The sequence below is a fragment of the Oncorhynchus mykiss genome, chromosome 18 (genome assembly GCF_013265735.2).
Source record: "Oncorhynchus mykiss isolate Arlee chromosome 18, USDA_OmykA_1.1, whole genome shotgun sequence".
NCBI classification, from domain to species: Eukaryota; Metazoa; Chordata; class Actinopteri; order Salmoniformes; family Salmonidae; genus Oncorhynchus; species Oncorhynchus mykiss.
The window spans coordinates 68,620,743-68,636,253 of record NC_048582.1 but is presented as its reverse complement, the minus strand read 5'-3'; the positions used below and the strand labels follow the sequence as shown (position 1 = coordinate 68,636,253).

The 15,511-nt window shown below is 43.1% G+C and overlaps 1 protein-coding gene and 1 long non-coding RNA gene across 2 annotated transcripts in view; both read left to right on the top strand.

Annotated features, from left to right (window-relative positions):
• Positions 1–9,378, top strand: part of hpcal4 (hippocalcin like 4) — a 72,233-nt gene extending 62,855 nt beyond the window's left edge. The window contains exons 3-5 of the mRNA XM_036953602.1: positions 8,519–8,637; positions 8,914–9,010; positions 9,177–9,378. Coding sequence (XP_036809497.1) covers positions 8,519–8,637; positions 8,914–9,010; positions 9,177–9,374 — 414 coding nt within the window. The 3' untranslated portion in view covers positions 9,375–9,378. The remainder of the gene's footprint in view (positions 1–8,518; positions 8,638–8,913; positions 9,011–9,176) is intronic.
• A 2,248-nt stretch (positions 9,379–11,626) lies between these two features.
• On the top strand, positions 11,627–14,241 carry LOC118941211. The gene is made up of 2 exons (XR_005037544.1): positions 11,627–13,555; positions 13,613–14,241. It is a non-coding gene; the product is annotated as an uncharacterized LOC118941211 (long non-coding RNA).
• Positions 14,242–15,511: the final 1,270 nt, after the last annotated feature.

Genomic DNA, 15,511 nt, shown 5'->3' with positions numbered 1-15,511 from the left:
GCTATGCTAGCTTCCCACATTATAGACATCTAGTCTGCTATGCTAACTTCCCACATTATAGACATCTAGCCTGCTATGCTAACTTCACACATTATAGACATCTAGTCTGCTATGCTAACATCCCACATTATAGACATCTAGTCTGCTATGCTAACTTCTCACATTATAGACATCTAGCACTGTGTGCTCTTTTCCAAGGATGGGTCCTGGTCTCTAGAGGGGCCCTGGGATCCGAGAGGGGCCCTGGGATCCGGAGGGGACTGGGGCGGTCTGTCGGTCACTGGGATGGCAACCCGACTTTGGATGGGCTTTAGCGGGTGGAATAGTGGAGAGCAATTGGAGGGTTACTTAGTAGCAATGGTATACATGGAGTAGGTTTAATACACTGACCTAGTGAGATATACATGGAGGAGGTTTAATATCCTGACCTAGTGAGATATACATGGAGGAGGTTTAATTTCCTGACCTAGTGAGATATACATGGAGGAGGTTTAATACCCGGACCTAGTGAGATATACATGGAGGAGGTTTAATATCCTGACCTAGTGAGATATACATGGAGGAGGTTTAATATCCTGACCTAGTGAGATATACATGAAGGTTTAATATCCTGACCTAGTGAGATATACATGGAGGTTTAATATCCTGACCTAGTGAGATCGTCGTCTTGACTTCTTTCTTATGTCATTCTAGTTAGCACCAAAAGTTGTAAAAAGTTTTGATAGGGGATAGAATGTGGTCGGACCATCAGATAATTGGCAAATAAATTATTCTTACTGAATTTCCACGTGAGCGAGGATATTTGACATGGAATTAAATCCTATTGGATGATAATTTGTTTTCTAGCTGACTTTTTCAGACATAACAGAGGTACAACAGATCCCCTTATTTTATTTTATTTTATTTTTTATTTCACCTTTATTTAACCAGGTAGGCTAGTTGAGAACACCTTTATTTAACCAGGTAGGCTAGTTGAGAACAAGTTCTCGTTTACAACTGCGACCTGGACAGATAAAGCAAAGCAGTTCGACACATACAACAACACAGAGTTACACATGGAGTAAAACAAACATATAGTCAATAATACATTATAAACAAGTCTATATACGATGTGAGCAAATGAGGTGAGATAAGGGAGGTAAAGGCAAAAAAAGGCCATGGTGGCAAAGTAAATACAATATAGCAAGTAAAACACTGGAATGGTAGATTTGCAGTGGAAGAATGTCCAAAGTAGAAATAAAAATAATGGGGTGCAAAGGAGCAAAATAAATAGTAGGGGTAGTTGTTTCGGCTAAATTATAGATGGGCAATGTACAGGTGCAGTAATCTGTGAGCTGCTCTGACAGCTGGTGCTTAAAGCTAGTGAGGGAGATAAGTGTTTCCAGTTTCAGAGATTTTTGTGGTTAGTTCCAGTCATTGGCAGCAGAGACCTGGAAGGAGAGACTAGCAAAGGAGGAATTGGTTTTGGGGGTGGCCAGAGATATATACCTGCTGGAACACGTGCTACAGGTGGATGCTGCTATGGTGACCAGCGAGCTGAGATAAGGGGGGACTTTACCTAGCAGGGTCTTGTAGATGACCTGGAGCCAGTGGGTTTGGCGACGAGTATGAACCGAGGGCCAGCCAACGAGAGCGTACAGGTCGCAGTGTTGGGTAGTATATGGGGCTTTGGTGACAAAATGGATGGCACTGTGATAGACTGCATCCAATTTATTGAGTCGGGTGTTGGAGGCTATTTTGTAGATGACATCGCCGAAGTCGAGGATCGGTAGGATGGTTACGAGGGCATGTTTGGCAGCATGAGTGAAGGATGCTTTGTTGCGAAATAGGAAGCCGATTCTAGATTTAACTTTGGATTGGAGATGTTTAATGTGAGTCTGGAAGGAGAGTTTACAGTCTAACCAGACACCTAGGTATTTGTAGTTGTCCACATATTCTAAGTCAGAACCGTCCAGAGTAGTGATGCTGGACGGGCGGGCAGGTGCAAGCAGTGATCGGTTGAAAGCATGCATTTAGTTTTACTTGTATTTAAGAGCAGTTGGAGACCACGGAAGGAGTATGGCATAGAAGCTCGTCTGGAGGGTTGGTAACACAGTGTCCAAAGAAGGGCCAGATGTATACAGAATGGTGTTGTCTGCACAGAGGTGGATCAGGGAATCACTGGCAGCAAGAGCGACATCATTGATGTATACAGAGAAGAGAGTCGGCCCAAGAATTGAACCCTGTGGCACCCCATAGAGACTGCCAGAGGCCCGGACAACAGGCCCTCTGATTTGACACACTGAACTCTATCAGAGAAGTAGTTGGTGAACCAGGCGAGGCAATCATTTGAGAAACCAAGGCTATCGAGTCTGCCGTTGAGAATGTGGTGATTGACAGAGTTGAAAGCCTTGGCCAGGTTGATGAAAATGGCTGCACAGTAATGTCTCTTATTGATGGCGGATATGATGTCGTTTAGGACCTTGAGCGTGGCTGAGGTGCACCCATGACCAGCTCTGAAACCAGATTGCATAGCGGAGAATGTACGGTGGGATTCAAAATGGTCGGTAATCTGTTTGTTGACTTGGCTTTCGAAGACCTTAGAAAGACAGGGTAGGATAGATATAGGTCTTTAGCAGTTTGGGTCTAGAGTGTCACCCCCTTTGAAGAGGGGGATGACCGCGGCAGCTTTCCAATCTTTTGGGATCTCAAACGATACGAAAGAGAGGTTGAACAGGCTAGTAATAGGGGTTGCAACAATTTCGGCAGATAGTTTTAGAAAGAGAGGGTCGAGATTGTCTAGCCTGGCTGATTTGTAGGGTTCCAGATTTTGCAGCTCTTTCAGAACATCAGCTGACAGGATTTGGGAGAAGGAGAAATGGGGAGGATTGGGCAAGTTTCTGTGGGGGGTACAGTGCTGTTGACCGGGGTAGGGGTAACCAGGATGAAAGCATGGCCAGCTGTAGAAAAATGCTTATTGAAATTGTCAATTATATTCGATTTATCGGTGGTGACAGAATTTCCTATCCTCAGTGCAGTTGGCAGCTGTGAGGAGGTGTTCTTATTCTCCATGGACTTTAGTGTCCCAGAACTTTTTTGAGTTTGTGTTGCAGGAAGCAAATTTCTGCTTGAAGCTAACCTTAGCTTTTCTAACTGCCTGTGTATATTGGTTTCTAACTTCCCTGAAAAGTTGCATATCACGGGGGCTGTTTGATGCTAATGCAGAACGCCATAGGATGTTTTTGTGTTGGTTAATGGCAGTCAGGTCTGGAGAGAACCAAGGGCTATATCTGTTCCTGGTTCTAAATTTATTGAATGGGGCATGCATATTTAAGATGGTGAGGAAGGCATTTAAAAAAAATAACCAGGCATCCTCTACTGATGGGATGAGGTCAATATCCTTCCAGGATACCCGGGCCAGGTCGATTACAAAGGCCTGCTTGCTGAAGTGTTTCAGGGAGCGTTTGACAATGATGAGTGGAGGTCGTTTGACCGCTGACCCATTACTGATGCAGGCAATGAGGCAGTGATCGCTGAGATCTTGGTTGAAAACAGCAAAATTGTATTTAGAGGACAAGTTGGTTAGGATGATATTTATGAGGGTGCCAGTGTTTTTATGGCTTTGGGGTGGTACCTGGTAAATCCATTGATAATTTGTGTGAGATTGAGGGCATCAAGTTTAGATTGTAGGATGGCTGCGGATTGCATGTCCCAGTTTAGGTCACCTAGCAGCATGAGCTCTGAAGATAGATGGGGGGCAATCAGTTCACATATGGTGTCCAGAGCACAGCTGGGGGCAGAGGTTGGTCTATAGCAGGTGGCAATGGTGAGAGACTTGTTTTTAGAGAGGTGGATTTTTAAAAGTAGAAGTTTAAATTGTTTGGGTACAGACCTGGATAGCAGGACAGAACTCTGCAGGCTATCTTTGCAGTAGATTGCAACACCACCCCCTTGTCTGAAAATGTTGTAGTTAGGCTTCTAATGTTAACGTGCATGAAACCAAGGCTATTGCGGTTACAGAAGTCATCAAAAGAAAGCGCTTGGGGAATAGGAGTGGAGCTAGGCACTGCAGGGCCTGGATTCACCTCTACATCACCAGAGGAACAGAGGAGGAGTAGGATAAGGGTACGGCTAAAAGCTATGACAATTGGTCGTCAAGTACGTTCGGAACAGAGAGTAAAAGGAGCAGGTTTCTGGGGGCGATAAAATAGCTTCAAGGTATAATGTACAGACAAAGGTCTGGTAGGATGTGAATACAGTGGAGGTAAGCCTAGGCATTGAGTGATGATGAGAGAGATTTTGTCTCTAGAAACCTCATTGAAACCAGGTGATGTCATCGCATGTGTGGGTGGTGGTTGCATCTCATGTGTGGGTGAAAGGTTGGATAAGGTATAATGAGCAGGGTTAGAGCCTCTACAGTGAAATAAGCCAATAAACACTAACCAGAACAGCAATGGACAAGTCATATTGACATTAAGGAGAGGCATGCTTAGTCGAGTGATCATAAGGGTCCAGTGAGCAGTGAGGTTGGTTGGGGTCACGGAGATTCAGACAGCTAGCCGGTCCGTGGGTAGCAAGCTGGCAGAGGATGGAAGTCTGTTTTCAGCCACCTCGTGCGCTTCCGTCGGTAGATTAGTGGGGTTCCGTGTGGTAGAGGGGACCAATCCAATTGGCAAAATAGATATAGTTATAGTGACCCAAGAAAATGGTCCGATAGACCTATTCAGACAGCAGCCGATAAGACCGCTAACAATTAGCGGGCCGCAGATGGGCGTTCAGGTAACGGCGCGACGTTGTACTAATCTATTTACACTTTTAAATGTGCCTTTAGAGGCCATGCAATTCAGTACTCATCTCTAAAACAAAAAGAATTTAGGTCAAAGGTCCATACTAACAAGGTAATAGAGGTAATAGAAGGACAGAACAGATAGAGAGCAATAAAACTGTACCATAGAGGCTCAAAATAAGTTAGAGGAAACAAAATGAAATGGAGGAACGTATTCAACAATGATAAAGTGTAATATTTTATAATAATAAAGACAACTGGATGGAATATGGGGAAAAATGCACCAAATTATTTTTTCATCTTCAACATAGAAATGCCACCAAAAATAATTGACTGAAACTTGTTAGAAATGACGGAGTCACTCATGATTCCCCAAATTATATTTTGAAAGAGGAAGCAAAGTACTTTAAACATATGTTTTCAATTCAGTCTCCTCCATCTCCTCTAACCGAAGCTATTGTATGGATTTTTTTCCTATTAATAATGTAAAATTAACATCTGTACAGAAAGACTCATGTGAAGGCCAAATTACAGAGGAGGAACTTCTTGATGCAATTAAAGACTTTAAATTACGGGGAAAACTCCAGGGCTGGATGGCATACCAGTGGAAGTATACCAAACGTTTGTTTATATACTCAGAGGAGGGTTATTAGCATGTTTTAACCACTCCTATGTAAATGGTAGATTATCAGACACTCAACGAGAAGGAATTATTTTATTATTACTGAAACAGGATACAAGTGGGAATTATAAAGATCCAGTCCATTTAAAAAATTGGAAGCTACTTACACTTCAGTGTTGTGATGCAAAAATTCTAGCAAAAATGTTTAGCGCATGTATTTTAAAAGGTATGGTCGGACGTTATTCATTCTAATCAGACAGGTTTTTTACATAGAAGATACATTGGAGATAATATAAGACAAGTACTGGAAACATTAGAACGCTATGAAAAATCTGGGAAACCAGATCTGATATTCATGGCTGACGTTGAAAAGGCCTTTGAAAAAGTAGGACTGTAGTTTAAACATACATCTCTGGATTATTTACATTTAGGAGAATGCCTTGTAAAAATGTGTTAAAATAATTTATAATGTAGTAACCCTAGGTGTAAAATAGTAAATAATGGCTTATCTTTAAATAAAGATTTAAACTGTCAAGAGGAGTAAAACAAGGTTGTCCACTATCGCCATATCTATTTACTATGGCCATTGAAAGTTAACTATAAAAATCTGATCCAACAATAATATCAAGGGGCTAGAAATCCTTAAAACCAAAGGTGTCATTGAACACTTACGATTCACGTTTTCTTTTAAAACCACAATTAGTATCCCTCTACAGACTCTTAGAGGATCTAGATAATTGTTCTTTCCTCTCTGGATTAAAACCAAATTATGATAACTGCACCACGTATTGGATCACTAAAAAAAATACAACTTTTACATTACCGTGTAGTTTACCAATAAAATAGTCTGATGGTGATGTGGATATACTCGGTATACATATCCCGAAAGACATACATGATTTCACTCCAATACATTTTTATAGAAAGTTAGCAAAAATAGATAAGATCTTGCTACCGTGTAAAATACCTTGAATAACTCTTTTTTTAAATTGATTTATTTTATCTTTATTTAACAATTCAGTTAAGAACAAGTTCTTATTTACATTGACGCTCTACCCGGACAACGCTGGGCCAATTGTGCACCGCCCTATGGGACTACCAATCACGGCTAGATGTGATACAGTCTAGACTTGAACCAGGGACTGTCGTGACGCCTCTCGCACTGAGATGCAGAGCCTTAGACTGCTGCGCCTCTTAGTAGCCATATCATAGTTGACATATTTCCTCATGGTCTTGCCTAGACCTAGAGAAACATTTTAAAAATGTATATGAGAAAAAAAATATTCAATTTTATTTGGAACTGAAACCCCTTTTTTGTCTATATAAAAAAAAAAAATTATATCATAAATAGGACTGCTGGAGTTATGTCGCACATGCAGCTAACACAGACATATGGAAATGTCTGCTCTACCCAAAATTATAACCAATGAATTGCAGCATTACTACAAAAATGGAGGAGGAAAGTGGAAAGGGGGAATGTAAGGAACTTGTCGGTCAGCCTTGCATTAGAGACCATCATTGGTCTTTCAAAATAGTTGTGTAGAGATTTTCAGTGTACTGATTCCATGGCACATGGTTTAAGAGCTGATACTTAAAACGACGGCAGATTCAAAACTTTAAATTATTATACAGAATTCTGTCAACCAATAGAATGCTATACATATTGGAGATACAACCTTCCCAGCTCTGCAGGTTTTGCTACAAGGAGACAGAATCATTAGATAATTTGTTTTGGTATTGTCCATATGTAGCTTGTTTTTGGTCACAGGTCCAGGAATGGCTGAACAATTTCAACATTTACCCAGAGCTAACCCTGCAGATAGCAATTCTGGGCGATCTGAAAAGTCATAGTCAATCGATCAATTATATAATAATACTTTTAGCTAAAAAAAAAATATTTTTCAATTTACAACAGAACAGAATACAAAACGAGAACCTTGAAAACCCCAAAACAGTCCCGTGTGGCACAAACACTGACACAGGAGACAACCACCCACAAAATACCCAAAGAACATGGCTGCCTAAATATGGTTCCCAATCAGAGACAACGATAAACACCTGCCTCTGATTGAGAACCACTCTAGGCAACCATAGACTCACCTAGACAACTACACTGAACACAACCCCGTAAATCTAATAAACCCCTAGACAAGACGAAAACACAATAAATCACCCATGTCACACCCTGGCCTAACAGAAATAATAAAGAAAACGCAGATAACTAAGGCCAGGGCGTGACAACTACGAAATAACACATATGGAATCATCAAGTAACCAAACAAAGTGTTAAACAAATCAAAATAGGTTTTATATTTGAGATTCTTCAAATAGCCACCCTTTGCCTTGATGACAGCTTTGCACACTCTTGACCACTGTGACTGATAGAAAACTGAGGAAAACACTGACGGGGTACAGACTCAGTGAGCACAGTCTGGCTACAGAGACAGGTCGTCAAAGGAAAACCTTCCCAGAGAGGCTGTTCTCACTCTGGTCCAAGATGATTGGCTGTTGGTGCCACCATTTTGTTTGTTACATGTATACTTTGACAATGTCATTAATTTACCTTGCCATGTCAATGACGTCTACTGAATTTAAATTGAATAGAGAGAGAGAGAGAGAGAGAGAGAGAGAGAGAGAGAGAGAGAGAGAGAGAGAGAGCTGAAGGGGAAGTAGCATTAAAGAGGGGGAGGGAGGGAGGAAGGGAGGGAGGGGGGGTTGAAGAGGACGTAGCATTAAATAGGGGGGGGGGAAGAGGAAGTAGTATTAAATAGGGGGGGAGAGGGGGAGGGAGGAAGAAGAGGAAGTAGCATTAAATAGGGGGAGAAGAGGGGAGAGGGGGAGGAAGGAAGAAGAGAAAGGACTGAGTACAGTGGTCCATGGGATTCCTAAAGCAGAAACTCGTTGGGAGTAGAGGGATTTACAATGTGCAACATCGTCATGGCATGCGTCCCAAGTCACATTCTATTACCTATGTAGTGCCCTACCGCTGACCATTGCCCATGGGATGCCATTTTGGGACACATACATTCATGTCCTCAGAAAACCCCACTGATATATTAAAAAGCCCTCCAGCGACCTACGTTTTTACATTAAATGACATTACACTTCTTAATCTGTTTTTTATCATGCAGTTCTTTCCGTACGGCGACGCGTCTAAGTTCGCCCAGCACGCCTTCCGGACCTTCGATAAGAACGGGGACGGGACCATCGACTTCCGGGAGTTTATCTGTGCCCTGTCAATCACCTCGAGGTACGATCCGTAACACAGGTGATGTCAGGTTTGACGGTGCGCACACACACACACACACACACACACACACACACACACACACACTTAGACACACACACACACACACACTTAGACACACACACACACACACACACACACAGACGCACGCACGCACGCACGCACACACACACACACACACACACACACACACACACACACACACACACACACACACACACACACACACACACACACCTCTGCACGTTTATGTTTGACAGTTCTCTCCATCACCTCTAGGGGGAGCTTTGAGCAGAAACTCAACTGGGCCTTCAACATGTACGACTTAGACGGAGACGGCAAGATCACACGCATGGAGATGCTGGAGATCATAGAGGTCTGTGTGTGTTCGCGTGTGCTTGTCTGCATGTGTGTGTGCATCCACGTGTGTTAATTGTGTGCATCTTTCTGATAAATCACTGTGTTTGTCTCCAGCGAATGCCCCCAATCCATTCTTTACTGACCACCTCCTCTCTCTCTCTCTCTCTCTCTCTGTTTCCAAGGCGATCTACAAGATGGTTGGCACTGTGATAATGATGCGTATGAACGAGGACGGGCTGACTCCCCAGCAGCGCGTGGATAAGATCTTCTCCAAGATGGATAAAGATCACAACGATGAGATCACGCTGGACGAGTTCAAAGAGGCAGCCAAGAGTGATCCCTCCATCGTCCTACTGCTACAGTGTGACATGCAGAAATAGAGGAGGGAGGAGGTGAGGGAGGGAGGAGGAGAGGGAGGGAGGAGGGAGGGAGCCGAGGGAGGTGGTGAGGGAGGGAGGTGAGGGAGGAGGGAGGGAGGGAGGAAGGTAGGAGGGAGAGATGGAGATGGCATGTTTGACCTCTCATTGTACGACTGTTGCCAAGTGATATAGAGAAGGATGGAGGGGGGGGGGGGGGGGGGGGGGGTGGAAGGATGAGAGACAGGATGGACATAGGAAATCCGCAGAAGTAGGGAGGGGATGAGGGGGGTAGAGATGGAGGAGAGCAGGGTGGATAAAAATTTAAGGAGATGAAGGTTAGGAGATACATTTACTGAAAATAAAAAAGAAGCAGAGGTTTGTGGGACCAGACAGTGTGACGTTAATAGATTGAGAAAAAGAGAGAGAGAGAGAGGTACAGAGAGAGAGAGAGGGGTAGAGAGCGAGAGAGGGAGAGAGGGGGTAGAGAGAGAGAGAGAGAGAGAGAGAGGAGGGGAGGGGAAGGAAAGAGAGGGAGGGAGAGAGAGAGAGAGAGAGAGGTACAGAGAGAGAGAGACAGAGAGAGAGAAGTACAGAGAGAGGTACAAAGAGAGAGAGGGAGGGAAAGAGAGGGGTAGAGAGAGAGATAGGGGAAAGAGAGAGAAGGCGAAAGAGAGAGAGAAGGGGAGGGAAAGAGAGGGGTAGAGAGAGAGAGAGGGGGAGAGAGAGAGGGGAGAGAGGGAGAGAGAGAGAGGGGAGAGAGAAAGAGAAAGAGAGAGGGGTAGAGAGAGAGAGGGAGGAAAAAGGAGGGGGGTGTATATTGAAAAACAGGAGGACAGTGATGTACGTTTATCCTCAAGCTGTCAGGGAGATAATAGAGCATTCACAGGGTCAGACGCAGCATTCTGGTCAAACCACAATGTGTGTGTGTGTGTGTGTGTGTGTGTGTGTGTGTGTGTGTGTGTGTGTACGGGCGAGAGTTCGTGGTCAGATCATGCAAAACGACAGTTTCCAGTCATTCACTAAAGCTGGCCTCTAAAAGACGGACATGGTACAGAATACATTAGGCTTTTCAATCCCCCGTTATGTAGATACTAAAGCCCCTCTCAGACAGTCTGACATAGTGATGGTCGTGATTGTGATGATAGTGATGGTGTTGATAGTGATGGTGATGGTGATGATAGTGATGGTGATGGTGATGATAGTGATGGTGATGGTGATGATGGTGATCATAGTTTTGGTGATGATGGTGATGGTGTTGATAGTGATGGTGATGATCGTGATGGTGATGATCGTGATGGTGATAGTGATGGTGCTGATAGTGATGGTGCTGATAGTGATGGTGATTATAGTGATGTCATGATTGTGATGGTCATGATTGTGATGGTCATGATTGTGATTGTGATGATAGTGATGGTGATGGTGTTGATAGTGATGGTGATGATAGTGATGATAGTGATGGTGATGGTGATGATAGTGATGGTGATGGTGTTGATAGTGATGGTGATGGTGATGATAGTGATGGTGATGGTGTTGATAGCGATGGTGATGGTGATGATAGTGATGGTGATGGTGATGATAGTGATGGTGATGGTGATGATAGTGATGGTGTTGGTGATGATAGTGATGGCGATGTTGATGATAGTGATGGTGATGATACGAACATTGATGATAGTGATGGTGATGGTGTTGATAGTGATGGTGATGATAGTGATGGTGATGGTGATGATAGTGATGGTGATGATAGTGATGGTGATGGTGATGATAGTGATGGTGATGGTGATAATAGTGATGGTGTTGATAGTGATGGTGATGATGATGGTGATGATAGTGATGGTGTTGGTGATGATAGTGATGGTGATGGTGATGATAGTGATGGTGATGTTGATGATAGTGATGGTGATGATACGAACATTGATGATAGTGATGGTGATGGTGTTGATAGTGATGGTGATGATAGTGATGGTGATGGTAGTGATGGTGATGGTAGTGATGGTGATGATACGAACATTGACGATAGTGATGGTTTTGATAGTGAAGGTGATGGTGTTGATAGTGATGGTGATGATGGTGATGGTGTTGATAGTGATGGTGATGATAGTGATGGTAGTGATGGTGATGGTAGTGATGGTGATGGTAGTGATGGTGATGGTGTTGATAGTGATGGTGATGATAGTGATGGTGATGATAGTGATGATAGTGATGATAGTGATGGTAATGATAGTGATGGTGATGGTGTTGATAGTGATGTTGATGGTGTTGATAGTGATGGTGATGATACGAACATTGATGATAGTGATGGTGATGGTGTTGATAGTGATGGTGATATTAGTGATGGTGATGGTAGTGATGGTGATGGTAGTGATGGTGATGATACGAACATTGACGATAGTGATGGTGTTGATAGTGATGGTGATGTGTTGATAGTGATGTGATGATGGTGAAGGTGTTGATAGTGATGGTGATGATAGTGATGGTAGTGATGGTGATGGTAGTGATGGTGATGGTGTTGATAGTGATGGTGATGATAGTGATGGTGATGATACGAACATTGATGATAGTGATGGTGATGGTGATGGTGTTGATAGTGAGTCTTCAAATGTCATGGGGAAAAGACGACACATTTCGACATCTACTAACAGAGCCGTGGTGCCATTGTTTCATGATGCTCAATGATAATTGCAGGTTGCTGGTTGATCCGCTAACGATCAAAGCCTCCATATTTCTCCTGTTTCTTCTAAAAAAGTCTCAAAAAGCCATCCTCCCATCTTCCTCTCCTCATTTCCTCTCCTCCTCTTCATCCTCCTCTTCCTCCTGCTCTTCAAATGTCAGGCAGACAGAGGGATGTAACAGGTGGTTGAGGAGAGAGTGATTTTTGAACTCAGTCGAGAAAAGAGTAAGTTGTGTGTGTGTGTGTGGGGGGGTGTCTATGTTTCTAGTCCAATGGCTAGACACCGGAAATCTTAGTGTCCTGTAGATAGAGGAGGCGAAGCGATGGAACTTCCCTAGCCATTGGCGTTTCTCCCTCGTCCTTAAGCCAATCAGAATGTTCCCTCCCTTTAAAGAGAGACAAGCTCTAGCCTTTTTCTGTTAATTGTGAAACTATGATGAAATGATTATGACAATAAGCGTATGTATGAATATAAACGTATGTAATAATGTACATGACAATGTAACACTAAAACCTACAGCTTCTTTCACATGACAACACAGCTACAGTGGTTTGGGTATAAGAAGATAATGTGTGTGTGTGTGTGTGTGTGTGTGTGCTTGTGAATGTATTTGTGTGCACATTTATATTTATGAGCTTTTGTCTTTTGTGAGAGCATTCACATGCATTGTCTGTGTGTGTGTGTGTTCTGTCGTGCCTGCCTGTGTGTGTTTGTGTGTTCCTTCCTGCCTGTGTGTGTGTGTGTGTGTGTGTGTGTGTGTGTAACAGAGATGCCTCAGCAGTCCATATGGACATTCTAGGTTCCCTGTGTACTTTCCTGACCCATAGAGAGACCCATAGAGAGACCCATAGAGAAACCCATAGAGAGACCCATAGAGAAACCCATAGGGAGACCCATAGGGAGACCCATAGGGAGACCCATAGAGAGACCCATAGGAAGACCCATAGGGAGACCCATAGAGAGACCCATAGGGAGACCCACAGGGAGACCCATAGGGAGACCCATAGAGAGACCCATAGAGTCTCATAGAGAGACCCATAGAGAGACCCATAGGAAGACCCATAGAGATACCCATAGGGTGACCCATAGAGAGACCCGTGACCCATAGAGAGACCCGTGACCCATAGAGAGACCCATAGGGAGCCCCATAGAGAGACCCATAGAGAGACCCATAGAGACACCCATAGTGAGACCCATAGGGAGACCAATAGGGAAACTCATAGAGAGACCCATAGGGAGATCCACAGAGAAACCCATAGAGAGACCCATAGGGAGACCCGTGACCCATAGGGAGACCCATAGGGAAACCCATAGGGAGACCCACAGAGAGATCCACAGAGAGATCCACAGAGAGACCCATAGAGAGACCCACAGAGAGACCCACAGAGAGACCCACAGAGAGACCCACAGAGAGACCCACAGAGAGACCCACAGGGAGACCCATAGAGAGACCCATAGGGAGACCCATATGGGGAATTATATTTCGGGTTCATGTTGCTTCTTGTCTGCAGCTCTCCGTTGAATGTTGCTGAGGTTTGATTTGGTTATTATCTGTATTCCCATTGCAGCTATCTGTTGAATGTTACTGAGGTTTGATTTGGTTATTATCTGTATTCCCATTGCAGCTATCTGTTGAATGTTACTGTGGTTTCATATATTTTTGATATTTGATTGTATTGCTACCCCAGGGGTAATCTAATTGTGGGTTTAGGATTTGTTTAAGCTTGCTTCCTTGGACATAGTCAGTTGGCCTCGTTGGTCCCTGGAAAACTAGTCTTATTCAAATGTTATGAATAGGTTTTTCACTTGACATCAATACAATACACGATACTGATATGTTTGTTTGAATCAGGTTTAATACGGTGGACCGTTAAAATATACCACTTCTCTGTGGAATGTTGATTTAGATGGAGGACCAACCAACCTATTCAGAAATAACACACGATGATACGGAAACAGAAAAGATAGAATGAAACCAACCCCTTAAATATGACTACGAATCTGCATAATTGTATTTATGAATTTAAATCTATTCTAATCTGTGTCAGGGAAACCCCTTGTGTCCAATGCAAGATTATTCTGCCTTGACATGATGTGAATGTGTGTCTCGTTTATGAATTTTGTTCAGTTTATGTTTTTCAGTTTGGCTTTTCTTAGAACTAAGAACAATTTTTATTATTTTTGTTACATAGAATAAAAACACTTTGATGTTGAAATGATTTGGGTTGTTGGATTTAATTTTTGCATCGCAGTGCAAGGACACTAGTGCAAACGCAAATGCAAACACACACACACACACACACACACACACAAACACGCACTGTCACGACCCCAAAAGAATATGAGTCACTGTCTGGTGATGATGTCACAGTAACACGGTGATGTCATCCTCCATGCCGTGCCCATGGTAACCAGGCCTTGGCACAGGTACACAGGTAGACTTATGGAAACACACACACTGCTACCCGTACCCGTGCCCGTACCCGTACCCTGCGAAAGCCCAAACTCAATCCCCATATAATATCTCTGGAGAGACCTGACCTCCCTCCATCCAACCTGACAGAGCTTGAGAGGATCTACAGAGAAGAATGGGAGAAACTCCCCAAATACAGGTGTGCCAAGTAACGTCATACCCAAGAAGACTCAAGGCTGTAATCTCTGCCAAACTTGCTTCAACAAAGTACTGAGTAAACATTCTTTCCGCAATATTAAGCTGATCCTCCCCCAAAAGAGTAAAGGGTCTGAATACTTATGTAAATGTGATAACTCTTTTTTTTCCCCCCAATGCATTTATAAAAACGTCTGAAAAGCTGTTCTTGCTTCATCGTTGTGGGGTATCGTGTTGATCAGGGAATAAAAACAATTCAATCCATTTTGGAATAAGGTTGCAACGTAACATAATGTGGAAAGAGTAAAGGGGTTGGAACACTTTCCGAATGGCCTGTGTACGTGATCTGTAAGAAAACAATGCCAAGTAACTATTAACACTCACACAACAGCTGAGTTAGAATTAGAATCAGAATCTCAGCGGAATTACCACATCGTCTACACACAGTTTACATATCCTGGATACAGTAGAGTACAGTTTACATATCCTGGATACAGTAGAGTACAGTTTACATATCCTGGATACAGTAGAGCACAGTTTACATGTCCTAGATACAGTAGAGTACAGTTTACATGTCCTGGATACAGTAGAGTACAGTTTACATATCCTGGATACAGTAGAGTACAGTTTACATGTCCTGGATACAGTAGAGTACAGTTTACATATCCTGGATACAGTAGAGTACAGTTTACATATCCTGGATACAGTAGAGTACAGTTTACATGTCCTGGATACAGTAGAGTACAGTTTACATATCCTGGATACAGTAGAGTACAGTTTACATATCCTGGATACAGTAGAGTACAGTTTACATATCCTGGATACAGTAGAGTACAGTTTACATGTCCTGGATACAGTAGAGTACAGTTTACATATCCTGG